General features: G+C 38.8%; 1 protein-coding gene across 2 annotated transcripts in view; it reads right to left on the bottom strand.

Annotated features, from left to right (window-relative positions):
* The window catches only part of LOC139966762 (cubilin-like), a 111,264-nt gene that overhangs the window by 33,476 nt on the left and 50,730 nt on the right, over positions 1-27,058 (bottom strand). Inside the window, exons 26-48 of one of the 2 annotated variants that reach the window (XM_071970102.1) lie at positions 26,676-26,860; positions 26,166-26,328; positions 25,176-25,357; positions 23,496-23,664; positions 18,995-19,069; positions 18,317-18,495; positions 16,358-16,520; positions 15,565-15,678; positions 14,094-14,333; positions 13,266-13,398; positions 12,295-12,494; positions 11,486-11,658; positions 10,983-11,196; positions 9,353-9,550; positions 8,686-8,829; positions 7,482-7,663; positions 5,644-5,818; positions 4,949-5,123; positions 4,145-4,323; positions 3,661-3,870; positions 2,981-3,121; positions 1,603-1,784; positions 472-640 (exon numbers count right to left, since the gene is read on the bottom strand). In XM_071970102.1, the coding sequence (XP_071826203.1) occupies positions 472-640; positions 1,603-1,784; positions 2,981-3,121; positions 3,661-3,870; positions 4,145-4,323; positions 4,949-5,123; positions 5,644-5,818; positions 7,482-7,663; positions 8,686-8,829; positions 9,353-9,550; positions 10,983-11,196; positions 11,486-11,658; positions 12,295-12,494; positions 13,266-13,398; positions 14,094-14,333; positions 15,565-15,678; positions 16,358-16,520; positions 18,317-18,495; positions 18,995-19,069; positions 23,496-23,664; positions 25,176-25,357; positions 26,166-26,328; positions 26,676-26,860 (3,945 nt within the window). The remainder of the gene's footprint in view (positions 1-471; positions 641-1,602; positions 1,785-2,980; positions 3,122-3,660; positions 3,871-4,144; positions 4,324-4,948; positions 5,124-5,643; positions 5,819-7,481; positions 7,664-8,685; positions 8,830-9,352; positions 9,551-10,982; positions 11,197-11,485; positions 11,659-12,294; positions 12,495-13,265; positions 13,399-14,093; positions 14,334-15,564; positions 15,679-16,357; positions 16,521-18,316; positions 18,496-18,994; positions 19,070-23,495; positions 23,665-25,175; positions 25,358-26,165; positions 26,329-26,675; positions 26,861-27,058) is intronic. The other variant, XM_071970103.1, reaches the window with a different exon arrangement.

Here is a 27,058-nt window from a genome sequence, read left to right on the forward strand (position 1 = left end):
TCCGTGGAACATAACCTCTACAACTGAAAAAAAAAGTCGGGAAAAGAAACACTGAATAGAAACCCATTTAACCAAAAACAGTTTTAAGTTCGATGCCGGCAAACACTTTACCTGCGTCCTCTTTGCTGCTAGGTGAATATCACGTCTTAAACTACGATTTAAGAAACAGCTGTTTCAAATATCTCACTAATTCTTTCAGCGACTTTAATCCTATTCATTGAGCACAATAGCATTTCCTGCGAATAGACTCGTACAGGGATTATACGAGGTTTCTACGCGGCGCCTACACGGCAATTTGTTTGTCAACGAGTTTATACGCGATTGTACGTGTTTATACGTCTTTATGAGATTCTATGCGCGTACACATGTCCAGTTATACGTGAGCAGTACTGTATGCCATCGTGAATGCATACGATTATCATCGTAACCAAAAAATTAAATGTCAAGGCTTTTAGCAAAAATTAAACTTACTTGAAGCATCTCTTGAGTTGTAACTGGCTTGAAATCCTCTACCGTTTTCTGATCCATCTGTGGTAAAGACGACCCTCATGGTATTACCACTGGAAGAAACAACATCGGGAGGAACTACACCACAGACAGAGGTAATGAGGGGAGCATCTTCTTCCAGGCCATTATAAATCTGAGAGATCATGAATAAAAGAGAAATATCAATTATAAAACTGGGAGATCATGAATAATCAAAGAAAATAGGAATAAATGGGCAAATCAGTTATAAATCTCAGAGATCATGAACAAATAGGCAGATGAATTATAAATCTGAGAAAACATTAAATAACTTGGAAAATCAGTTATAAATCTCAGAGATCATGAATAATAAAAGATAAAGGAATAAATGGGCAAATCAGTTAAAAATGTCAGAGATTATGAATAAATGGGCAGATCAATTATAAATCTGAGAAAAACATTAAATAACTTTTAAAATCAATTATAAGTCTGAGAGATCATCAATATATGGGCAGATGAATTATACATTTATACATCTGGGAGATCATGCATAATGAAAGATCATGACTAAACGGGCAAATCAATTATAAATCTGAGAAACCTTTGAATAACTTTGAAAATCAATTATAAGTCTGAGAGATCATCAATATATGGGCAGATCAATTATACATTTATACATCTGAGAGATCATGAATAATGAAAGATCATGACTAAACGGGCAAATCAATTATAAATCTGAGAAAACAATAATAAATGGGCAAATCAAATATCTGTCAGAGAGATCATCAATAAATGGGAATATCTATCATCAATCTTGGAGATCGTGAATAATGACAGATCATGAATACATGGGCCAATCAGTTTATAGTTCTGAGAGATCATGAAATCAGTGAGAAAGTCAATTGTCAATCGAGAGATCTGGCTATTTCAAGATTTCTGAATTTGTCTTTTTTTTTTGACTGGTCGCATTCAACGAAAGGATATGTTCGTAATCAGATCAAAGTGTGACCATTCGCGCCTATGACTAAACTTTTTTTTTTCCTTTTATGAATTCTGTGCTTCCATGGTTAATTAGCTATGTGTGACTAATTTTTGGCCCTGTTCGACCCCAGAAAATGTGTGTCCCCCTTTACTCACTCTGACAGAGTCGTACAAACATGTGCTGTGGGATTCAATATCTAGATCGACAAAGTTGAGATTGATCAGGTGGCCCGCCTCCACTGTGATTCTCCACTGGCAAACTCTACGGTGATCATAATCCCGGGGATAACCGGGGGAACTGAAGAGCCCTGTCGGAGTCTGAAGGTCACCTCCGCACACTGAAAGGACAAAAGGAAGCACATAAGAGGAGGGACTTGATGATACCTGGAACAGGTTGTCAAATTATTTCTTCTGTTTACATAATTGTCTTTATCATTTGCAGATATTTAACCCGACATCGAATTTCCATCGAAACGAATCCCATGGCTCTTAGGGTCCATTTCATATCCAGAAATGCAAAAATGCATTGTGGTTTCGATGATGTGACATCATCAGTTTTCTTCATGAATCTGACGTAACGAATAGTAAGGGTGTACGTGTTTACAAGGGTTTCATGATTTGACCTCTGATGAACCCAAATGACCTTTGCCCTCCACCAAAGACAATAGGCTTCTTTTACACAATGTGGTACTCTTACTCACCAAATATGGGGTTTGCCCATGGTTCCCTTCTTGAGATATCGTGTTTACCAGGTTTTCACAATTTCACCCCGGGTGACCTCAAATCACCTTTGACCTCCACCAATAAAAATAGGCTTGTTTTACACAATGTGGTACTCTTACACACCAAATATGAGGTCTGCCCATGATTCCCTTCTTGAGTTATCGTGTTTGCTAGGTTTTCACAATTTCACTCCTGGTGACCTCAAATGAACTTTGACCTCCACCAAAAACAATAGGCTTCTTTTACTTAATGTGTTGCTTCTACACACAAAATAAGAAGTTGGTCTGACCTTCCCTTCTTGTGATATTGTGTTTACAATGTTTCCACAATTTGACCCCTGGTGACCCAAAATGACTTTTGACCTCCACCAAAAACAATAGGCTTCTTGTACTCAATGTGGTAGTTCTACACACAAAATATGAAATTGGTCTGACCTTTCCTTCTTGAGATATCGTGTTTACAAGCTGGGTGTCACAAACGCACTCACACAGACATGCAAACAAACACGTACATAGGCCATCATGAATGCAAAGCTAGTTACGATTATCATCGAAACCAAAAACATTTCATAAAATAGTTGTAAAAACTCTGATGCCATCAAAAATGGCAAAGTGAGGTTTTAAGCATCTCACTCGCTCGCTCACTCACTCACTCTGTTTACAACCACCCAGTAGTATCTCACTTGCCTACTTTATGCAGGGATGGGGAATACTTGCCTACCCTCTCTTTCTCATTACTTCCCCCCACCTCCCTCCTTTCCCCATTCTCCATACCTCTGTACAGTGTCACATCCAAATATCCTGTTTCTCACCTTGCTCGCTAGCCTCAAATGAAATACTGAAGCCTGCAGTAGCAACACTAGAATCTGATACAAACTTCAGATAGGCTTCACTGTGGGATGTATCTATGCTACTAATGGCAGATGAACCACAAAACTTTCCAAGAAGAGGACCTAAAGACAAGAAGAAGACAAAATAGACAGTAGAATGATGAAACTTCCATTGGTTATTTGCCACATCAAATCAACATTTTAAGTAGACAATTGCCTGAAGGAAACCACATTAATTACTAAACCCAATGGGTAAAGATATCTTTAAAGTGACTGTTTTGACATTTTCTTTTTGTATGGTGCTGAAAGGATACCCCTTGAGCTTAGTAGTTTCTATGAACTCAAGAGCTTAATACTGCCTTCTGATTTTTGGTCCCGAAAAAAAAGTGTCATTCAAAAAACACTTGAGATGGGGGTGGTGCCAAAAAAAAAAAAAAACCTTGAACTTTTATGCTGGCAAAGAAACCTCCAGGGAGTGAAAAAAATGCTTTTCTCAAAGAAGATGTAGAAGAAATGGATTTTTTTGAAAGAAAACCCCAACAATTCATAACTAGATTCATGTCATGTTTAAGAATATCCTCTAACCTGTCGTAATTTACCACGACTTGTACCCCGAAGGATGACTTTGTCACCACGACGACGAAGAAGAGGATCGCACTCACCTGATGAATTTCTGCCATCGTAGACAGCCAAGAAATCATTTGTACAATTGGTTGAGGGCTGGAGTGCAAAACTTGTAAACTTTATGGTGAGGTAATGGACAATAGGTCCTTGGAAAATCCACTCGCAGACGACATCGTCGGGGTAGTCGTCGGGGTAACCAGGTGACGTAATCGTACCGCTGGTACCAGAGATCATTCCTCCGCATTGCGCTGTGAAAATAATCCAGGGAAAAAAACAGAAAACGGTTTATACCTACTGATCATTTCTAAAATTTGACTACACACTTTGGAATACATCTCAGAAAGTCACGGACGTTGGTCCTTTGAGCAGAAGAAATGCACCACTAGATAAATGTAGAATATCCAGTATAGAAATGGCAGTCATGAATGTAGATAGGCACTCACAGGAACCATTTGCCACTATCACTGTACCAAACAACGACCAACAAAACACACACACGGACGGAACCGAGCTTGTTCTCACCGATTGAAGCAGTTAAACTGAATCCAGCAAATTGGTCGCTGATGTCGGTGCGGAATCGGACACGCATGGCATTGGCTGTAGATATGACTGGGTACGGTGCAGTTTCACCGCAGTAACTACCCAAGACGTCTGAGGTGGATATAGTACCATCCCTAAGCTCAACAAAGTCATATCGACAGCTGTTGAAGAATAGAATAGAAGAGTTTAATATCAAATTTTACACCAACGTTGTTGCCGATGTTAAAAGACTGAATAAGTGCTGGGTGTACAAAAGTGTGATGAAGGGCTTTGACTTTGGAATCTTTTTGCTCACAAGGACCAGGTGTGCGTCACTACATTACTTCTGTGTCAAATCACAATCTCGACTTGAAGCCTTTTATAAAGCAAACATAGACCCCATCTGTCACATCGTAAGTCCAGTTTACATATCAGCTATGAGAGTTTTGACATATATCTTGTGGTAAAGAGGCCATGATTCACGTACAACGACAGCTGTACGAAAACTGCCGGAAATATCTTGTTCCGTTTGAGAGATATGGAAGCAAATATCATTTTTAGTTCAGAATTCAGAAACTGCTTTTATCAATGTAATTGCAAACCACCGTTCCACCAGATAAAAATAAATAAACGTAAGGGAGAAACGATACAGAGCATCGATCGGTCAAGGGTCATCAACCGTCCGACCGTGTGTTCATCGCAGGATAATGCGCATGAATGGGGGATATTAAACGCAGGCGATCGATTTACGAGGTCGCAGGCCGAGTGCATCCAGCAAATAGAGAGGGAGAATAAACAATTTCCTACCTGGAATGACTTTCTATGTGGAAGAGATCCGCGAATGTTGCTTGTATGACGGTACCGGCAGGTGACCTAATGTTCCACTGGCAGTCGACGTCGTTGGGATATCCCGTGGGGTAATCCGGTGATGTGATTACACTAGATGGGTTTGAGTCATCCAGGGTAAATATACCTCCACAATCTGTAACGACAAAGAATTAATGATAAAAATTTTTTAAAAAAATACATATACTTTGCACAAAAAAAGATGTTGGTGACAAATGTCTTGTTAATAGTACTAAAGCTATGAACTAATTATTTGGTAGTTATTAATTCAATTTTTAAGTTTTTAATAACAACAAAAGGTGCAACACGACACACCCCGACAAATTTTCAAATGATGCATGCCATAATCAAAACTACAGACTTTGAAATGAATAGAACTGATTATGGATATAACTTAATCATTTCCAGCAATTAAAATTGTTCACCTTTGACACAATTTCATCTTAGGCACATTTTGATCATTGTAATAGTAAATACAAAAATAGCAAATAAGAAATATATCTTCAGTCTTCCAGACTTTCAACTCCTTTTCTATCTCATTTATTTTGAAATTTTCTTAGAATAAAGTCCAGCAAATAAAGGGAATTTGTTAGAGAAATTTACTCAAAAAGGGTGTTTCAATTCTGCTGTGATTAAGTCATCCAATCTTTGATTACCTTCTCTTAGGGTGATATAGCTGAAACTGAATCCATCTCCTGATCCAGAACCATCGGATACAAAATGGACTCTAATGAAATTACTGGAGCTGATGAGATGATTTTCTGGTCCGTTCGATCCGCAAAAGGTTCCCGCACCGAGAGGAGGTGACGATTCCTCTCTGCCGTTGAAAATCTAGGAAATTTAGAAAGTTTATTGAAAAATATTTTTCCCCCCCAAAAAAACCCATAATGAAAGAGACCACTTTATTGCCCATTTTTATTATGGTACTGTATGACACACTCAATGCATGGACAGCAGTGAGAGAGGGTGTTTACAAAACCTATACATAGGACAATCGATGAATGCCAGTTGCCACACTGCTCCAAAGAGGGGCTAAGGTGAGAAAGGGGATTCACACAGCGATATTTTCACATTAATTGACTATTGTTCTAAACAGCCAGCCATCAATGTTAAAAAGGAATTCAACATTCAATTCCAGGGATGAGCCTGGGGTAAAAAGAAAACCACGGAACTTTGCAAATTTGCGGTATAGGCTCCAGTTTGCATACGCTACAGTGTGTTAGGATAATCGTTTTTGTCCTGAAGAAGAAAAGAAATCACGGATATTCCGTGAATTCGCGGAAAAAGCTCATGCCTGCAACTCAAAAAGAATTCAGGAAAGCAGTTATGTCCACCCAATTCCTACATTATGTCAGCTTGAAACAGGAGGACAGGTTCATGAAATTCCATATTTTAGAGACAGAGACAGAGAGAGAGAGAGACGGAGGAATCGTCTCTCGGGAATGACACAGAATAATTCACGCATGAAATATACGTCCATGATGCAGTGGTTGTTGATAGGAGATTGCCACCCATTAAGTTAATACGGGACAGCGTCGAGGGTACGACATAGGAAATTAAACTCCTAAGGTCACGTCAAACAAATCTCGTTCCAGCCAAAACTATTTTTGCGGTCTTTTCTAAATATTAGTCAGCTTGCAGTTAACATTTTCCTGTTTTACATTAATTTTTTTTCTTCAATTATTAACAATTTGCCTTTGATAGTTTCTTTTCGACTAACCATCGCCACAGAGTTACACTATCGTGCAAGGGCGGCGGAAGCACTTTTACTCTGGGGGGGCACCGACATTAAAGGGCACTTTGCAGAAATTCGATTGCACTGATGCAGCCTTATATTTAGTACCCTTTATAACTCTTATTGTATTATCTTATATGCGTATACACATCACTCCATCAAGGCCCCCCCCCCCCTCAAAGAAAATATGCATACTAGTACTGCAATATCCAATGTGCAAATTGGGAAACAAGTTTTCTTTTGAGACAAAATGAGGTGATATCATGCTTGTTGCTAGTGTAGGAATCTTCCGAATTAGACATTATTTCTTGTTTATATCTTAACAATTTTTTCCATTCGCAATAGCTTTGAGTTTGACCCACAGAAATTCATTAAAAGTCAGGGGCGTAGCAAAGATGTATTCACGACTATCTGAGCGGAGCGCCACCATCGGTTGGCGCGGAGCGTACAAGAAAATTTTTGGTTTTACAAACCCCTCAGATGGCCGGAAACGGCCCTTCCCGAGTGTTCATTCTGGTTCCCTAGCCTCTTGCTAACTTGAGACACCTCAATTTTTATGTAGAAAAAGGGCACATTTTTAACCTGAGGAAAAGTGGGGGGGCACGTACCCCTGTGCCCCCCGGTTCCGCCGCCCTTGCTATCGTGACTATCCGTGACGAGAGGTTGAAGGAAAGGTCCGAACATTCGGTAAACCAAATGATTAAAAAAAAAAAAAACCGTTAAAGTTTCAATCTATAAATTGTCATCCTCGGCACTAACTTGAAATGAATCTTTGATGCACGAGGCACTCTCTTCCAGGTCCAGGTCATTTACTACAAATGCAATAGCAGAGCCAGGCGTTGTCTCCAAGATGTAGGTACAATCCAAATCATTCGGATAGCCGGTCGGATATCCCGGGCTAGTGATGAGACCGTCCTGCATCCTGTACACACCTCCACAATCTGCGGTGTGTAAACAAGATCACAAAACTGATTTGCAAAGGGGAAGAAGATTTACTGAGCAGGGGATTGGATGAAGGGCAGAGTTACAGTATCTTATCTGAAGAAAGGAAGATTGATGTCATCATAGATTGAGGAGGGGCTGGTCTAAATTGAGTGGTCCCCCTTACCCTTTGTGGGAGGAGAGGGGGGGGGAATTGATTCTTCAAAATAACACAGAAAAAAGATGGCATGATTGGGAACATCCAGATGTAGGTTTACTCTAGCGAATAGAGTGGGGGGTGGAGGGTAGGGAAGGGCAAGAATATAATTATGATATTCCACCCAACAAATGCTTCCAGAAACTCTTAATAAAACGAACAAGACAAATATGAAAGCACAAAGAGGCATCGAGACCCTGGTTTTTTTTTATTAGTTTGGTTACTAATTTTCAGCAAATTTTTAACAGAATCTGCAGAGGTTTAAATGCTCACTGTAATATTGCAACTGACCAAGCTAAAGAATACCTTTTAGCAAGTGAGTTATGATCTCACTGAACTCCAAATGTATTTTGACGAGACAAATACTGTAGGGTGGGGGGTTCTTCTGTGTTTATGCAGAGGGCTCTGTCATACAATCCTAACAGCTCTACTACCGCCGTAGTTACTGCAGGAATGTGAAAGTACTTTGCCCAGAAGTGTCCGTCAGAGGTTTTATTAAAAGGAATTCTCAGTGATATTTAGAGACGGCAGCTTGTCACATTATGAGGAAATAGAAAGGACGGGTATGACAGCGCCCTCCTGTTGACTTAGGGCATTGCTGGAGTTCTCCATTCTTCTGTACTGATCATATATCTCATCTTCGTTAACGGAAAAAACGTTGCCGGTCGAGTAGAAATGTGAGTGACTTGCAAAGGATTCCCCAAAGATTTTAAAGAATATGCAAAATGAAAACCAAAAAAAAGCGTTATTTTTCATTATGCATTTTCTTATGACTGACAGGGTACGTATTACGATGTCGTGAACTCTACACCAATGTAGCCTTACGTTGTTTGAAAGTGACAGAGAATCCAGCACCATTGAGAGATCTGTCCGAGTGGAAGACTATCATGACAGTGGGACCGGTAGAGAAAACTTCCATCAATGTTCGTCCACAGAAAGAACCTAAGATCTGATCCGATTCGGTAGATCCTGTCCGGGTTAAACAAAAACGATAGTTTTCATTAAAGAGAGTTATGTCTGTTAAGTACAGTAAGTTAAGCATGGCAAACCCCGTCTCGTCGGGTCCATATACTTCACAGCTTTGATAGAGTTCATTTGTAGTGACTGCTGACTTATGTCAAATATACTTCTCTGTTTGATTGTCATAAAGAATGTTAATACATATCCCACAGAAATTGTTATCTTCCAAAACTCAAAAAGAAAAACCACTAATAAATGCATCCCAACTGAAAAAAAGTAGGTTTGGCCTAAAACTGCATTTAACAATCAGGGTTGCCACTGTCATATTGTGGCTAATAACCATGCACTACTGGAACCATTTCTCAGGAGGAAGCTGGAATATCACTTGTGGAACACTCATGCAAAAATTTTCTATTTATAATGTGTGATTCTGGTTGATGTGACTGCTACAGTGGTATTTTTCACTCACATCACCGTTATAAAGACTTCATTTTTAAAACCCAACGATGAATGTCGGTTGGAGGCCACTCACCGTCGTAAACCCTGACGTAGTCGTAGCCACAATTGATGCTATCTTCCAGATTCACGTCGGTCAAGTTGACCATGATGGTACCGGTGGGTGGTGCAGTGATGATGTATCGGCAGTCCAGATCGTCCACATAACCGTCTGGATAACCGGGTGACGTAAACGTCTGAGGGGCCGCTGTAGCCGTAAATGCCCGGTTGCAGACTGAAATGGAAACGACAAAGAAAAGACATTTTGATTTTCTTTCTTGTACCATACTCTAATGATGAAACCCTGTTTCCCTCTTACAGTTTAGCTGACAGTCTCTGTGGCCTGTAACTCATGCATTGCTCTAGGAGGCCTCTGAGAATTTAAAAAACAATAGATGTGGTCACCACGGTAACCGCATAAGTAGTCACCTTATTGTAATTTGTAAAAACTTTGTAATATTTCAATATTGACCTAATAGATGCATATTTAAGTATCTTGAGTGTCCTAAAACTTTCAACAACACCAGGGGGTTCCCCTTTCTTTATAGGTAAAGTCCTGAAATACAGTTGGCCAGAAAGTTTAAAGTAGCACTAAATAAAGCCAGGCTTTACCAGTTAATGAAATATTCACTTTATGTAGGTTTTGTGCAAGAACCTTGAAATGACATATCCAGTACAGAAAAAAAGTTCAATCATAGTCTGCTACAGCTGTTTTCCTTCTGGTACAGACTATAAGTACTCTGGGGTTGCTTCTATTTATATATTAACTGTCCTAACATTTGGCCTCACAGGCAATTACCAATAGAAAAGCTGTCGTCAGGTTACATTGTTTAATAGTTAGAGGAGAAAAGAAGACAGACACGTTCTTCCTACAGATTCCAAGTGTTACACTTAAGCATGTTTTCATGGTTTTCTACAGCTGAGAAACATAAATGAATGTGATCCAATTTTTTCACAGATAAAACATAAACTGACCAGAAAAGAGCTTAATGGCCAATAACCACCACATTTTCTACGATTGATATACTGAGGTACATACTAACAATTTTTTTTTTTGTGTATTTTAGTATTACGTTTCTCTGTGGATAGATGGATTTAAACATTATAAAGAAGGAAAAAATATATTAACAGCTCAATTTCTATGATGACATCATCAACAAGGCTGTTGCCAGATTCATTCGCAAAATATCAATGATTCTTATGTAACAGGCACATAAGGCGTCATTGTGAATACTGCCCTCTATTTTACTGTGAGTTGAATGTTTTTATGGATTTTAAGAACTTCAACCTCTGTTGAAAAGCACAACGCCTAGTGTTATTAGTGGTACAGTAACATCCTAAAACTTAATCTATTATTATCATTCCAATCCTGCTCTTCTCAGGGTAGATTTTCAATGTACACAATTACCTGTTAACTTCCATGCATGTTCATGAAGATTTGATCCTCTAATTTAAGGAGTTTGAAGAGGGGAGTTTGTTGGGGAACAAAGTCAAGATCCGCAATAAACAACTTCAGTACCACAGATGGTGTCTGAGACTATTCTTTGTATTCCACCTGTTACACTTATCTTCACCACACAACAGAAATTTTATCGTGCAATCAACTTCAAAATCACCAAAGTATCCCATTAGGATTGATTAAACAGCATCCAAAAAGCAAACCGTACCGGTGGTGTCTATTCCTGTGGTCAGTTCTGGAGGTGCTGCCGTCACAAATGTATCGACCTGCTGCCACCCTATTCTGAAGCCGGTACCCACTGTATTGGTATCTGTGGTAAACTCCAAGAACGCAGAGCTGCCTGTGGTGTAGACCTGAAGGTTCTGTGAAGAACCACAGATGACCGCAAGAATCCCATTCTGGTTGCTGGGCCCATCGTAAATCTGTGGATGACCAATGTAGACGGCATTAGACATCAGGGAAAAATCTCCCAAATGCAATAGAGGCTTTTCATTACAGTAAACTCTAAACATTGACGATGGCTTAGTTTTCTGTGTCCTTTAACTCCATCTATTCTATGTGGATAACACCACCAATGGTAGGATGACTAGTGTCTCCACTGAGAGCTTTCATCATCCTCCATCTCTATGTGTGGGGGTGACAATAACAGATTTAAGGAATCTCAATTCACTACGGACGGACGAACGAGTTTGTAAATTTTGGAGAACTCACTCTTAACTCGTCGTATGGGCATGCCTCAATCTGTATATCTGTGATGTTCAGCCTGATGTAGTAGTTATCTTCCACAGTGATTGTCCAGGTCACATGAAGATCATTGGGATATACACCTGGGTAGTTTGGCGAGACAATCTGACCACTGCTACCGGTCACTTCATCTCCAAAAACTACACAAATAAAAAAAAATTACAAATCAATAACACAAATTATATAGAAATACATAGAAGAAAGAAGAAACTTTTGCAACAAAAAATAGGTTCGTAATAAAAAAACAGAGATAAAACTAATGACATTCTTCAAACTTGACAATTTTACAATAACAATACAAACTATAAAGACAATACCATATTTAATTATTACAGCTGCTTGTTTTCATAACAATATTTCCCACCAGGGTCCAAGCAGGGTCACCTAATTATTAATAGGGTAGTGGTTAATATGAATGACATAAAAGTTTCCTCACTGATCACTCTAAAATTAAAAATTCTGATCAACTTCCTCAACAGTTCATGGAAAAAAAAAAATGCCTCTAGCCATCCCTCTTCCTTATATTTTTCTTGCTAAAAGGGACAGAGTACATTATCCTGCACAATCCACTTGACGATAGTAAAGCAATAGCGAGGCCTTTTTGAAGGCGATAAACGATCGATTGACGATCACTTCAACCACACAAGTGCCATAAAATCTGCGCGGGCGTGTCAAACTTGTGGCTGACCTTAAGATCGATACGACAGTCGTTATCGCCCAGAGGAACCGAGAAACCGAAAATAGAAAAAAGTGAAACCGAAGAAAAGTGAAGTTACCTTGCTGGAAGGAACCGACAAAGCCACGAGCAGTACTAGCATCATCTGACTGGAATCGCATCCAAACGGCAGAGGAGAAGGTCATAGTGGAAGGCACGGTATCTCCGCAGAAACGATTCAATACGGCTCCATTCTGGTCGGTTTCCCGAAACTCTAAGAAGTCGGTCGAACAATTGGCGCTGGCTTCGATGTCAAAGATCCTTCAATTACAAGTTAATATTCAAGTCTTGATCACAAAAATTGGTTCCTCATCGTGACAATAATATTGTCAAGAGTGGCATGTCTAGCTATACATTATTATGGGAAAGCAGGATCAGGAATATGGGAGAGGGAGGGGTGGGTTTAGGGGTTGGGAAGGGACTGGAAGAGAACGTAGGGGGAAAAAAAGAAGCAGGAAGGGAATGCAAGCTAGGTCTATTACTTGTTATATATAGTGTATTCACCTGCAACAGCAGCTTAGCTTGGTCTATTGTTTGTTAATATATTCAGTGAAATAATTCATCATCAGCTGCTCTCTAGGTCTATTGTTTGTTATATACAGTGCATTCACCATCAGCTCCTTAGCAAGCAAAATGCTCTCTTCTACACAACTGCAAACCATTTTCCATAGCTATTTCTTCCTAACATATTTTATTGCCCAATGTACCCACAACCCTAACGTATTTTATTGCCCAATGTACCCACAACCCCATCCCCATCCTCCCCTGGCCCAAACCAGATTCATGCATTCAGCCTATATATCCTCTCAATAATTACTACAAGGACATTTGTAAATTGCTACCATGACAACCATGCAGGTACTGTTGGTAATCTCCATGCACACTCTTTACTTTCAGACTAACTGTCTGAGTAACCTGGACTGTTAAAAGAACACAATGCAACACTGCAGTCAATCCCCCCCCTCCCTCACCCTGGTCCCCTCTGAAGAGCAAAAACCTTTAATCCCCGAGGGAATCTCCAATAGCACTTACAAGAAGGAAACCTGTAAACGACTACCAGGTACGGTTGTAAATCTCCATACACACTCTGTGCCTTGCGAGTAACTGTCAGGATAACCCGGACTGGTGAAGGTACCCGATACAGCATTGTAGTCACCACCACATGCTGAAAGACCAAAGAACACTAGTGACCAACTTGATGTCAGTCAGTCCATAAAAGTCACCTTGCTGACGAATGCTAAGATCTCTGACTGCTCTAACATCCCACATTACTGTAAGTTTGATTTTCATTTCCTTTCATCAATCAACATTACTTTTATGTTGAAATTTAATGTCTACAACCAAGTGAATGAGTCTTAATGCATTAAATGCAATTAGGCATTACTGAGGAACTGATGCTTTGCATTCCAACCAAAATCACATCCATGACAGTACCAACCTATCACAACAAGTTAAATACCTTCTTCCCTATGTATGAATGGAAGAACCCAATAATAGAAAGACTCTTGTATCCAAACCATAAAACGGAGTTATACGCACATTTTGCAGATATGCAAATATGATACTAATTCAATACGATCGATACACACATTTTCTTGACAAATCAAATTCCATGACAAAGTGAAGAACTTCCATGCATTTCTGGTAGAACATCCGTATTGGAAGAAATTATTTAACGAAAATAAAATCATAATGCTCATAGAAACAGGTTACAAATGTAATTCACTGTTTGATGAATTTTCCCTTGACTTTTGACATTTTTACTCTTTCCCATGACTTTTGCAGGCCTGCCTAGAACAGACTCTCTAACTGCTATGACTTTTCCATGACCGTGGGAGATACCCGGACATATGGACTTACCAGAACCTGCTGTGGAATAGAACATTTTGAAACCAGACCCATGATTTGAGCCATCGCTGATGAAGTCGACTACCAGAGACGATCCATATGAGGTGATTGGACTAGGTACAGCTGTACCGCATATCTCAGGGCCAACTGCTGCTAACGGGTGGTTACCATCGGAAACCTGAACGTAATCAAAGCACCCATCCGGGGAAGTTTCAAGGTCCAATGCCACAAAAGTCACAGTTATTCTGTCGGCTGTTAATAGAAATAGAAACAATTAAATACAACAAAAATTGTAAATTCATTGTTCTTGTCGCAGAAATCACCAAAGACCGCTTCCATTGTTGATCCTCTGCCAAATGTGTTACTTATTTCAAAGAAAGAGCAAATACTTTCTACATCAATACTTCATTTTCATTAAAGTTTTATCAGTATATTCAAGTACAAATTTTTGTTCCCATATTTGAATCACAAAGGGAATTAGACAGAATTAGCCAGGAATATATTACATATGATCGAAGGACGCTAGACAAACATAAACTGAGTGAGATAAACTGAGAGTCGAGGAGAGTCTTGGTTGTACAAAACCTGAAAGTACGGTTTCTGATGTGATATAAAACAGATTTACTTAATTGTCTATGGACACCTGTTTGGTTTTAACAACATTGTCCTAATCACTCTCATAGGCATTTAGAAATCATGTAAATAGGTACAGTACTCCCATCAAAATCCTATCAAAGAGTGACCATTTGACAAGTCTTTTCTCAATTCCAGGTTTACTTATGAATAAACATAAGCTTATTATATGCACAATGGTGATGTACAGGAAGTAACTGCCTAATTTGTCATTATCTTACAAGGACAATGAAACACAGGTTTGTTGTGGCCTGAGGCAAAATTTTTGAAATATTTTATTGTCTTCTTTGAAAAGAGGAACATCCCATTATTCAAATGATATAGATGGGCTTGTTATTAAAAGTTTAACTTTATTAAGGGCTAAAAGGGCTAAGTGCAACACTTCAATCATAGTTTGCAACTATTTCATGAGTTTCCCAGATTTATCAACCCTTTAAATGTGTACACCTTGGAAAGGAAAAAGAGATTTAGGAAACATTACATACAGATTTTGAATGAGATTGTCACACACAACAAATGTACTGAGTAAGGGGCAAATTGTCTAGGTGTCGATTGTACTCACAGTAAACAAATTATGCAACTTGTGTACATGATACTTCCAATGTAGGTTGTCATGTCATCAATGGTGAGACCCAATGTATTTTGTGTGGAGATATTTCGATATTTCCTACATTGTCGACTGCAAGAACATCAACACACTGAAGATCTTCACAGTTAGCATAAAAGACTTTTTTCCAACCATCGCCACAAGTATATCACTTAATATCATTATCTTTGCATAATTGCTTCCGTTTCCGGATTACATCCAGAGACGACTAATAAATGATGCAAAATAGCTTGAAATACTTACTTGGGTTCGACGATTCTAAGACCCATGAACAGTTTTGGTTGCTGGTGTAGGGCTGAGGGTAGTTGGGGGAAGTGATGTATCCACTCGTTGTGACATCTCGTCTGCCACCGCAAGCTGATGGGTTTAAAAACAGGTGCAATTACTCTTAGAGCAAATGGCCGCACTAAGACCGTCGGAGACGCAAAAGACACAACGACCGACAAAACGTGATCATTCAACACAAGCGATAAGAATACATTCTCCAATTCATTAGCGAAAAATGATTGGACTACTCATGGGGGGTCATTCTGACCGTTTGTATTAAATGACCCTATTAACCCTAGCTAACCTCATCAGTGATAAAGACACACACACGCACACATACACAAAATACATTACAACAAAACTTTATGCAGCTTAAATTATACCCCTTGTTAGACTACAACAACACTCACAGGTATTTGACAAGGGCAAAACCCCTCCAAAAAAAAAAAAAAAAAAAAAAAAATTGAATTGAAGATGTCAACCCCGTGTCCGGCTAAAAGCAAAATAAGAAATACGAATACTCGGGACTAACTCTTTGAGATACAAATCTAAGCATAAATAGGCCCATCTGGTTACCTCGTTCAGTGAATATCCTGAAGAAATATCAGGCACCCCAAATCACCGTCCCCTGGGAGACACCGGCTGAGGGATGGTGTGCCGGTGCAGGGGCAGTTTACCCAACTTTAAACGGAGGAGGGTTGCAACCATTGTCCGAGGGAGAGAGATCCCCAGCGAGGGTTACGTACAGGACCCTGCCCCTTTTACTCACCGGTGACATAAGTAGCCTGGAAGCCGGTGTGAGCCACGCTGGTATCTGAGATCATTCTTACAAACATGACGTTATCGGTAGAGGACAACGTGGGGGGTGAGGGCAGAGCATTACCGCAGGCAGTCAGAAGAAGAGGGGAGTCGACGCTGTCACCATCATACACCTGTTGAACATCAAACAAAACCATAAGAATTGATTGAAATGAAGGGAAAGTCTGTAGACAGGTTTTTCACCAAAAAATTGACCATCTCTCAATAGCTTTAAATTCTGTTTGATAGCCGATGATGCAGGCCAGGTTTGCATCACAAAGGAAGAATTCTTCAGTGACACTGAAGCCTGCTATGGCTTTCTGAAAGTTTTAAGATTTTCCACGGCCTGATGAGAGAGCGAGTTTAAAGTAGGGGAGGGGGGCTACAGCCTAGGGCAGGAGTGGCTCAAGGGTGCTGGTAAATATAGGATAAAGGATAATGTACACTAGTTTTGGTAATATGCTTATTCGAAAAAAGATTCTCAAAAGGAGTCCAGTGACAAATAACTGTCCTTATTGGCTGCTCGAAAATCTTGTTGGCCATTGATATTCCCTCCAGGGTAACGTGGAATAGCTTTCTACCGATTAAGTGACGAACCGATATATCCTAGTTTTGTTAAAAGATGATCTGTTTATTTAGCAACACTAACAGGCTTTCCAAATAGAAATTAAACCTTTTTAATATGTAAAATGTAACTTAACACAGGTACAAAATTTACAATATCAACAGAGAAATCATGACTAAAACCATCACAGTTCTAGGAAAAACTCAAGCTCACATTCGGCATGCAATGACTATAACTGGTTGTAAATCACAATCGGACCTGACCGAGAAATACCCACATGGACACTGATTGGTCACTTTGAACAACGCATTAAATTGAAATTTTGAGAAGAGTTAACCAAACTTTTGGGACATACTGTACGTTAGATTATATCGAAGGCCAAATGCCTTAGGACCATAGCCTAAGTCTACTCTATTTTTTACTGTATTTAAACGCCTTGCATTTGCCATGATTGATTCGTTTCGAGAACGTCTTATAACACCAACTGACGTTACTTGTTAGTAATACACTAATAGTATGTACAGGCTGCAAATAATATACCTATGATATTCCCATGTTAGGCTAGCTAGCTCGTTCATGTAAACAAAAGCATCAAATTGCATAACGAATATATGTGTACGTCTTTTAAGAGGTTGTTCCTCTTCTCTTTGGAAGGTTTTGATTGGCAGTTATCGTCACAAGTTAAGGAAATTGCTAAAACGCATGGCTCAGTAATACATCTAGTAGTACAGATATAAGAGGCCTAGTTCATCAATGGAACATACAAAATGAGCAAAACATGCAGTTTGTTATTGTCTGACGTCACATGATAGAGATGATTTGATTGGTTGATTTTAAAATATGAATAAAAAAGGTGTGGTGTGCATGCATAATTGTTTGGGCCATCAATATTGTCAGTTTTTACGAAAAGGTTAATTACTTGGTCGTTTAGGAGTTTGCCAAGTAAAAATTCTATAACAGTAATCTCTCTTTCACCAATCGCAAGTTGCTGATTATTAAATGAGCGAAAATGGAATGCTAATAATTCCAGTTAACTTTTAGACCTGGCAGCTGCACCAAGGTGCATTTCAGAGTATTTTGGGGGTATTTTAAAGCTGAATATCCTGAAAACAGCTTCAGAAGCATCACCAGCACTAAAATATATATTTTTCCCCCTTCTTTCTTTGAACTATAACATATCAAGACTTAAATTATGTTCGCCCAAGGTCACGCTTTTTAAGTTTTCAGTGATAAAACATCTTCATCGAGTACATAAACATTCTTTTGAGCACTGAACGTCTTCCAGCTGGTACTCATCTAAAAACATTAATGTGAAACATGCTGCTATATACTCCTTTAATGAAATGTATACTGAAGGTGCAATACCCTGATATGGTCATACACACAGCTAGCTGCTTCCAAGTGGAGTGCATTGAAGGTCAATTCAACCCTGGAACCTGGCCCGACAGTGATGAGCCACGAACAGTCCGAGTTGTGTGGATAGACGTCGGGGTAGTTCAGCGAGTGGATGACACCCGTAGATGTCGAGTAATTACCACCGCAACCTGAAAAAGGGAAGCGAAAATCATCACCAAAACGATAAAATTAAAACACCAAACTCTGCAAAATTCTGAAAAGGATATTTTTCACGGTCGCAAGCTGACTGCATATTAAAAAAAATCATAAAAAAAATTATTATATGGGGAAACCATTCCAAATCAACATACTGTAGCATATCCAAGGTATGAATTTAGTCAGTGATGTTTCACGACTCAAATCTGGCAAACGCAAAATTGGTGAAGTTCTCTCTCAAGGCAGAGAAGCTGCAAAATTTCTTTGTAATGTACAGATAACATAAAAGCTGCCAAGAAAATGACTGTTGGCTTCCGAATATTAGTTGAGAACATTCCAATCGAACCACACTTTGAGGAAAAATCGACTACAAAAACTTTAAAGGGAATTAACTTCAGGGTTTGGAAATCAGGGCGCCATGTTGACATCACAGAATAAGTAAACATCATGAAAGTATTGATTTGGCAGACTACAATGAGATTATACACTCACCTGGTACGCAGACATACGTCTGGTTTTTGGCGACATTCGTCACATTTTTGGTACTTATTGTAGTGTTAGAGCAATCTGTTGGTGATGAATATGCATGAAGAGGCAAGAGGTGTTAAATATGCAAAATTGAGAATGTCCCTGGGCAAAGAAAGATGCAGTGGCTGGAAGATCAAGTGGTTAATGGCAGTTTTATGCGAACAACATATATATGTAATGACAATACGAGAGTGAGGTCTATAAAAGGACTATCCAAATTGTAAAACACTGAACAAAACATGACATTTCAAGACCGTAGAAGGAGAATTAAAACAACATGTAATAGCATTAAAACCAGGCGTGACTTCAGAAAAGTGTCTTCACCATGTTTCATTTTGAATAGATATACTGGTAGCAGTTTCCATGAAGATGTGTCGGGTAAGAACGAAAAAGTTTCATTCATAGATTTTCGATTTTGTGTACATCGTTACTTTAACTGGTCGAGTGTAAACATATGGTTTGAATATAGATAAAAGTATGCTGGAGTATAGGCTAAAAACTACTTAAAAGTCTGGCCCGGTTGGTTTCCTTACCAAATGGTCATGAGAAGAGTTACAATTGCAGCACATAAGGAAATTCGGAATTACCAATAAAACGATGCCATTCCTTGTTGTTGCTAAGGAATGACGGATGTCTCCACAAAGTAAACGACTTTTCATCCAAAAATTCCTAAATGACTCATTGAAATTAAATTACGGTACAAATAAGAGATGTCAATTATTTTGGTGTCGATATAAATTACTATAAAGAAAGGTAGTCACTTCAAAAGACTATCTGCTGCAATTTCATGAATTTCTCGGATACTAGTCAAAAAAGTTGAATTTATATTTCACATGCAAAAATAGAGCACATGTTCTTAATATTCTGTGGTGAAATTTGCCATTGATTACAAAATGCCAGTTTGATATGGCAACATTTGAAATTGATACAATTTGTACCAAAAGTCACACACGAAATAAACAGGTATGAAGTATACAGGATGAATATAAGCAACATCTGTTCACTGTTGGTACAAATGTTACAAAAAGGTACCAAAATACTTTTAAAAATTAAAAAAAAAAAAATACAGTGCATCACATTTCCCTTCATGTAATATGAAATAATCATCTTCAAAATATATTATGAATATTTAAAAAAAATAAAATAATAAAAAACCACTATTCAGTATAGATTGCAATGTGCATAATTATGCAAAGTTCAAAAACTGATGATGTAACATGCAGTATGCTCATGCAATAATTGCTAAACAAATTGTATGAATTCTTCCCCCCCCCCCATCCACCCCTTAATATATGGAGCTATATATTTTGACAAGCTGAATAATTTGCTGCAAAGTTTCATTACCCAATGTATGCAAAGGTAGAATGTATTCAAGTCTTACCAACAACACTACATTGGTAATACTGAGGGGGGGGGGTTGGGGAGGGAGTCTTTGCCTTTTTCCCCCGCTTCTTTTATGTTTTTCTTTTTTTTTTGTCTTTTCTTAATAGCAGAGACGACTAAACACAACAACAAAGTGATGTCTTTTTGTTTTCATCCAAGTAAATTACAAGCAGGTTTGTTTTGACATTTCCTTGGAAACAAATTAAGCAACTTCTCAATTCTATATTTGATACAAGTTTTCTGCATAGATACAATTTTTTTACTTAATAATAAATCAGCAATGGTGTTTTCTTTACATCCCCCCTAAGATATTACTTGTTAAGCAAATGTCCATACCAGCGACCACCCCCCCCACTCCCCACCAAATAAATCACCTTTCCCTTACATCGCAACCACCAACTTCGCTCCAACTCTGGTAAATGTTCCTGCAGTACACTCGTTTTTGGACCACATTCGGTGAGCAGGCTTTTGCTGTTGCCCACCTGTGTGGAAATCTCTTCCTACTGATCTCAAAATTTGCTTCTCGATCGGTATTTCTAATTGTAAACTTAAAACTTGTCTATTCAAGCAAGCTGTTGATGTGTATTCTATTCTGCTCGGTCCCTAATAATAAGAAGTTATGGTTCACAAACGTTGTCTTTGAAAGGAGTAAGATGTTAGCATTGAATGAAAGATTACCATATCACCTCAAACCCCAACAGGACTCGACCTTCCCTAATTGATGTAAAAGCTTAACAAATTTAAAGCTCAACAATTTTATAACTCTCAAGATTTCTCACATAACTGAAAATTTCTTTTGTTTTTTTTCTTCTACTTCTTCTTCATCCTTGATTATCTGTTCTCTTGTTTCTTTGTTTTGTTTTATTCAGCTTTTATGAAATGAAAATTATGTAGAGGAGTTGAGTCTATACATGTATAACATACACCTTGATTAGAGATGGTTCTAAACCAGAGGATTAAATCTGAACGATAAAACAGAGTGAACCCTTGTTTTCTTTGTCTTTGTCTAAATTTGATCTCATTTCATCAAGCTTTATACCTGCACCACAAACTTATGTAAAACACTACTTAAGTCAATTTTTTAGAAAAAATTAATCCATTAAGTTTTGAAATTGTCAACCTACTTCTAGAAAGCGAATGTTAGAGTGATGAAATGTTTCGACTGCATTTCCTAAAAAATGGACATCTTGTCCGCACATGTTGGATAGTTCAAATTGGCAACCTTAGAATCTATTTGTTACACAGATCAAAAGTTAGCTATTCTTTCAACCACAACAAAAGAATACATCACAGTACATTTAACGTCACAAGTATTGAAACCACGTTTGAGTTTAGTTTCAAAGACAACACAATATAAAACTAACAAGATACAGCCTTCGATGGTTTCGAATATGCAGGGTATGATACGTGAAGGGAAGCTGTTGGGCTTGAAGGAAGCAAACTTGGCAGCAGATATAAATACTGATAAAATGCATGCTGCAAAAGGGTACCCATTGAACGCAAAAAATGTTGCCCCAAAGTGTGTTGGAAGTACTTAAACATGGACACCCAATGTTATGAATTGACTACCACCTTCAGGGTAACTCTCTTATCTGACACTCTTTGAAAATGCTTACTTTACATATCTCACATAACCCCCACCTCCTTCCCCTCCCCCCACCCCCAAACAGAACAGATGAGTCCGCTTGTAACCATCTACCCTGTGATTCATTTGTGCTAAGATCATCACTGAACATATCTGGTGCTTCCAATTAGGCATTAACTCCAGACATACCTTAACGAGCCTTGAACCAGTCATGTCTGTCTTCAAATGAACTATGATCTTTAGAGGCACATATTTGATTGATAATACATATGGTGGAGGTATCTACTATAACTGTTTTCTACACATACTCATTTTAGACAAACCATTCAACAAATCTGGGAGATGTCTCTGTGTGATAAATTTTGAAATCACATTGTGAACATTAATGTCGTCAGGTGTGGTACTGTATGATCTTATAAGCATTGAAACATGCGTATCACATGCAACGAGTATATCAGTTATGGTATGTTCTGAAACAAATCCTCATCCATTTCCATATCCCTCATAATGGCCCCAACCACCCACATCCACCAACCACCACCCCCACTCCAGAAGAAAAAGATACACACAATTTTTTTTCTTTTCGTAGATCAATGACGTGAAATATCATGGGATTCTGAATAGCAGGATTCTTGCAAAATGGGTGAGCAAAGATGCAGAAGATGATATAATTCGGCATAAGTTTTGTTCCAAGCAACTACACATGAGAAATGCACGTATATGGAAGCAAGCGATACGAGGCTATGAAGATGGTAAAATGTAATGGCAGACATGTGCAATGCACTCTAGCAGGGCTCTCAGTATAAAGATAATGAAAAGACTGTACACAGCAACACTGATTTAAATATGTCAACATCAGCAACAACAAAAGAATCAGCAAAAAAAAAAGCAAAAAAAAAAGGGTAAGTGATATATTAAGCTTCCATCTCTCTCAAACAGTTCCACTATTTGACCACTTCCATAGCATGACTGGCAGACCCAATTCTGAGAGACCAGCTATTACATAACATTACCATTGATCACTATTGGAGAGAATTAAAGCAGCTGACATTTTCATCTCTGCTACGTGGTGATAGTAAAAATTAGGAACCGTGGGCAAAATGTACCCATGCTGCATTCAGTTTCTGCTTTGTCCGACGATCCCACAAAATCCACACTATCAGTAAATATAGGAATAGTGTGTTCGATTTCAATGATGCTACCACTTTGATGGGGCTTGAATTTATAGATGACTTAGGCAAAAAAGTTTAACAAATCTCAGTCACAAAAGAATAAGAGTTTTCATGTTCGAACAACGAAGGAGAGGCTGTCGTTAAGGGGCAATGAATGAATGAATGAACCGTGATTAATCCCCTTCGAATTGAGTCTACCAGTCTCGCAATCAGCAACTCCCTCTTTCTGTTTTCCTTGGGTCGGGGGGAGGGAGGGGGGTTGTGACCAGTTAACAACACTATACACTAAATTCTAGCTGTCTAGCTAGATAGAATAATCACAAACCTCCTGGGTTAGATAAGTAAGTAGCGTTGAATCCGCCTCCGTTCACATTTTCGTCGGTGGTGAATCTGATGAACATCTGGTTACCCGTGGTGGACACCTGCTGTTTCTGGGCGTTCTGATTGCAGAGTTGGGCCAGGAGCATGCCACTGTCATCAGAGCCAGTGTAAATCTGATCATTTTCAAAACAATCAATATTGAAAAAATGACATGAAACCAACATTTCATTGTTATAAAACGTGTTTATACCTGGATCAACGGTACTACGTGGAAGGGACATGGGAGAAGACGAAGCTGTATTTGTAAGTTGTAACGGAGCCATACAATCAGCTGTTAAGTAACGATACCATGTACCAGAGATGCAAACAAGTGCAGGGTTCTTCACTCATAACCCCCCCCCTCCTACCCCCCATCCCCTTGCTTGTCAAATAGAAGACTGCCAGATATAACAATAAAAACACAAGGCCTGGTCACAACGTATGAGCCTAATCTAAAAAAAAAAAACTAAACGACCCTAGTACAACCCCCCCATACTCCCCCACACCCTCCTCCAACATACACCATTAAGTAAGCTAGGTCCCAGAGTTTGGTTCTACACAATGATAGATGTACAGCTTGTAGGTAAAAGGGAAAAAATGGTTAAATATGTGATACCTTTCCGATGACTGGTGGTGCCAGTCTCTGTAATGTAAGGTTACGATTCTCAGACTATCTTGAAAGTTTAAATATTTGGGTTGTATTCGTTAATTCAGAAGAGCCTGCTACCGTGGGTAACATTTTAAGTACAGTACCTGTTCAAAGGGATATTCCATTGGCAAACAATCTGACACTATTTAAATATGAAAGATGAATAAATGTTCCACACTGTGTGTTGGAAACCCTATCTCAATACCTTGTCCCCCCCCCTACTCAAGATATGGATGATCTCATGGAATCTGTTTTGGATGGCTTTATCCCTTGAATCCTTCCTCAGATAGGCCCACTGGAGGTAACCTTTGATGTAATTTCTGTAAAATGATCTTTTTATAGGTCATTGTCTTTTCATCCTTCAAATTTTGGAATATTTTCTTTAGTTGCCAAGGCTAATTTTGATGGAATTTTGTTTGCCTCTACGAATAAAAATTGCGGTATAGACTCCAGTTTGCATATGCTACAGTGTGTTAGGATAATAAGTTTTTTTGTCCCCGAGGTAGAAAAGAAATCACTGATATTCCGCGAATTCGCGGAAAAAGCTCATGCCTGCTGTGGCTGGACTACAAACTTTAGGCATGCGGTTGACAAAAGTCAGCTTGTCAAAGTCACACAGTAAATGCAGAAACTGACATAGAGCATAGAGCTTTTTTTATGATCTCCAAATATGGTTGCAATTCGTAAGAAATTTCGCCAAAAGACAGCGGGTTCAAGGATTCATGCTTTTTGGTTTTCCTGCTGATGATGCAGGAGGTGCTTATAAGAACAGTTGTTTGAAAGAGCTTTTTCTGAACGAGAAAAAAACTTAAGAGTTTTAAAACTTAAGAGTTAAAAAAAGAGTTAAAAAAACTGGGAAGCTAAAAAAAAACTGATATTAACAGATCAAAAAACACCTTGCAACTATATATTCCTCTAGTCTGTGGGCATGATCACATGCAGTTTGTCAGTTCATCTATTAAGTTTGCTTAATTTCAATCTTTTAGCAATCTTCACCTCCAATGAATCATAGAGACAACTGGTGCTCTGCTCCAAGTCAATGTCTTCGATGGAAAGTGTGATAGAATGACCGTTTTCGACTGTTATGGTCCATTCACATGTCCTGGAATGTTCGTACGGCTCGGGGTAGTTGAGGCTCATGAACTGGCCGGAGTTTCCCGTCAGATCATCTCCGCAACCTTCGAAGAGAAGAGACGAGAGCGATCTTTAAATTGATTTAGAATTGTCTCTCTCGTTAAGAGTGTAATACCCAGAATTACATTCAAATCGGAGATGATCAATGAGAAATGCCAAAGTAGTTGGATGACAGCCTGAAGCAAAAAAAAAAGGAGAGCCAAAACATACGCTTTAATACACTGTGGTTTAATACTGCAGGTTGTTTTGAAATTGACAGACGAATGTAAGGCACGACACAACTGGATCATTTTTACATCGAGGAAGGTAGTACATTGGTGAACGCTGCGCGTTTATTTCAAACGTTAAGCTTTTCCCCGTTTTCATATACCAGCAAGGTTTTGATATGAAACTGAGCTTAACATATTTTGACCATTTTATAGGTCATCACAAAATTATATTTAGCAAACTATATCCATTGTAGTTCAGATATGTCAACCTTTGTAGAAGATGTTGTCATAGCGTGGCCTTGAGCCACAGATTATCTACTACTTCTGCTGCTGTATGAATAATACAAAGGATGTACTTTTGAACACAATAGTTCAATTGTATCCATATATCTTTCTTATTGATTTTAAATCAAATGGAACGAGTTCCTTCGAGGCCGTCTATAATAGCGTGACCCATGCAATGTTCTCTTGTAAGTCTCCTACAAGTGTTCTACAAGTGTTGTAAGTGTTCTACAAGTAAGTCACTTGTAAGGAAACAAGTCATTTTTCTTACAAAAAAACACTGAAATAAAAAGCAATATGATTTGGTGATAAGCACAGAATGACATGATCCGAACAGATCGAGATGCAGGTAAAAGATTACCCATAATAGTGTAGTAGGCCCTGAAACCGTCGTGCGCAACGGATATATCTGAGTGGAATTCCAGTCGAAGGTGGTTTCCAGAGGAGGTAAAGCTGGAACCATCTGCTTGGTCACCACACATGTTCGCCAGCACGGTACTGGTAGCTTCTTCTCCATCGTACAACTGGACAGGATCGTGTTATTGAGACAAGAAAAAAAAAAACTTCCCAAACAAATCTCATCACAAAAATTCTGAAATTTTTTACTACTACTCAGACCAGCCTACATGTCTAAACCCTTAACAAGACACAAGCAGCAAGCAACTTCAAAGCGATAGCAAGATGTTTCAGAGTTGTATTGGGAAGAGTTGTATTCTGTGAGTTAGATGTTCATAGACCCAATACTATCCCATTTGTGACTTGTAACGTTGAATGAATTTACTGGGGAAGGGGAGGATGACCTACTGACAAGTTGTTTAACAATTTCCTGATCTGAAAATTTAAAAGATGATAATGTTCTGTCATAACTCACCCTGAGATAATCATAGCTACACTGCACGTGAGCTTCAAGGTCAATGTCGAGGAATGTTATGTTGATGGGGTTCCCTAGAGGGGCCTCCAAAATCCACGAGCAATCTTGGTTATGCGGGTACGGCTCGGGGTAGTTGAGGCTTTCGATGTACCCGGTGCGGCGTGTAAGTCTAACATCTTGGCAATCTGTCCAGGAAAAAAATAATTAGACGTCACCCAAAAAATATTTGCAATGTGTTTCTGCCATTTTGTTCTTATTAACCTTTGGTAAACTGGAGTGAAGCAGCAAAGAGACAGCAGCAACCTTAAAAAGACATGAAAAGTAACCTAATTTTAAACCTGCTTTACCGACTGAAAAATCTCAACTTTGTTGTAACACCCATT

This window comes from Apostichopus japonicus, chromosome 4 (assembly GCF_037975245.1).
Source record: "Apostichopus japonicus isolate 1M-3 chromosome 4, ASM3797524v1, whole genome shotgun sequence".
In the NCBI taxonomy this organism is placed as follows: Eukaryota; Metazoa; Echinodermata; class Holothuroidea; order Aspidochirotida; family Stichopodidae; genus Apostichopus; species Apostichopus japonicus.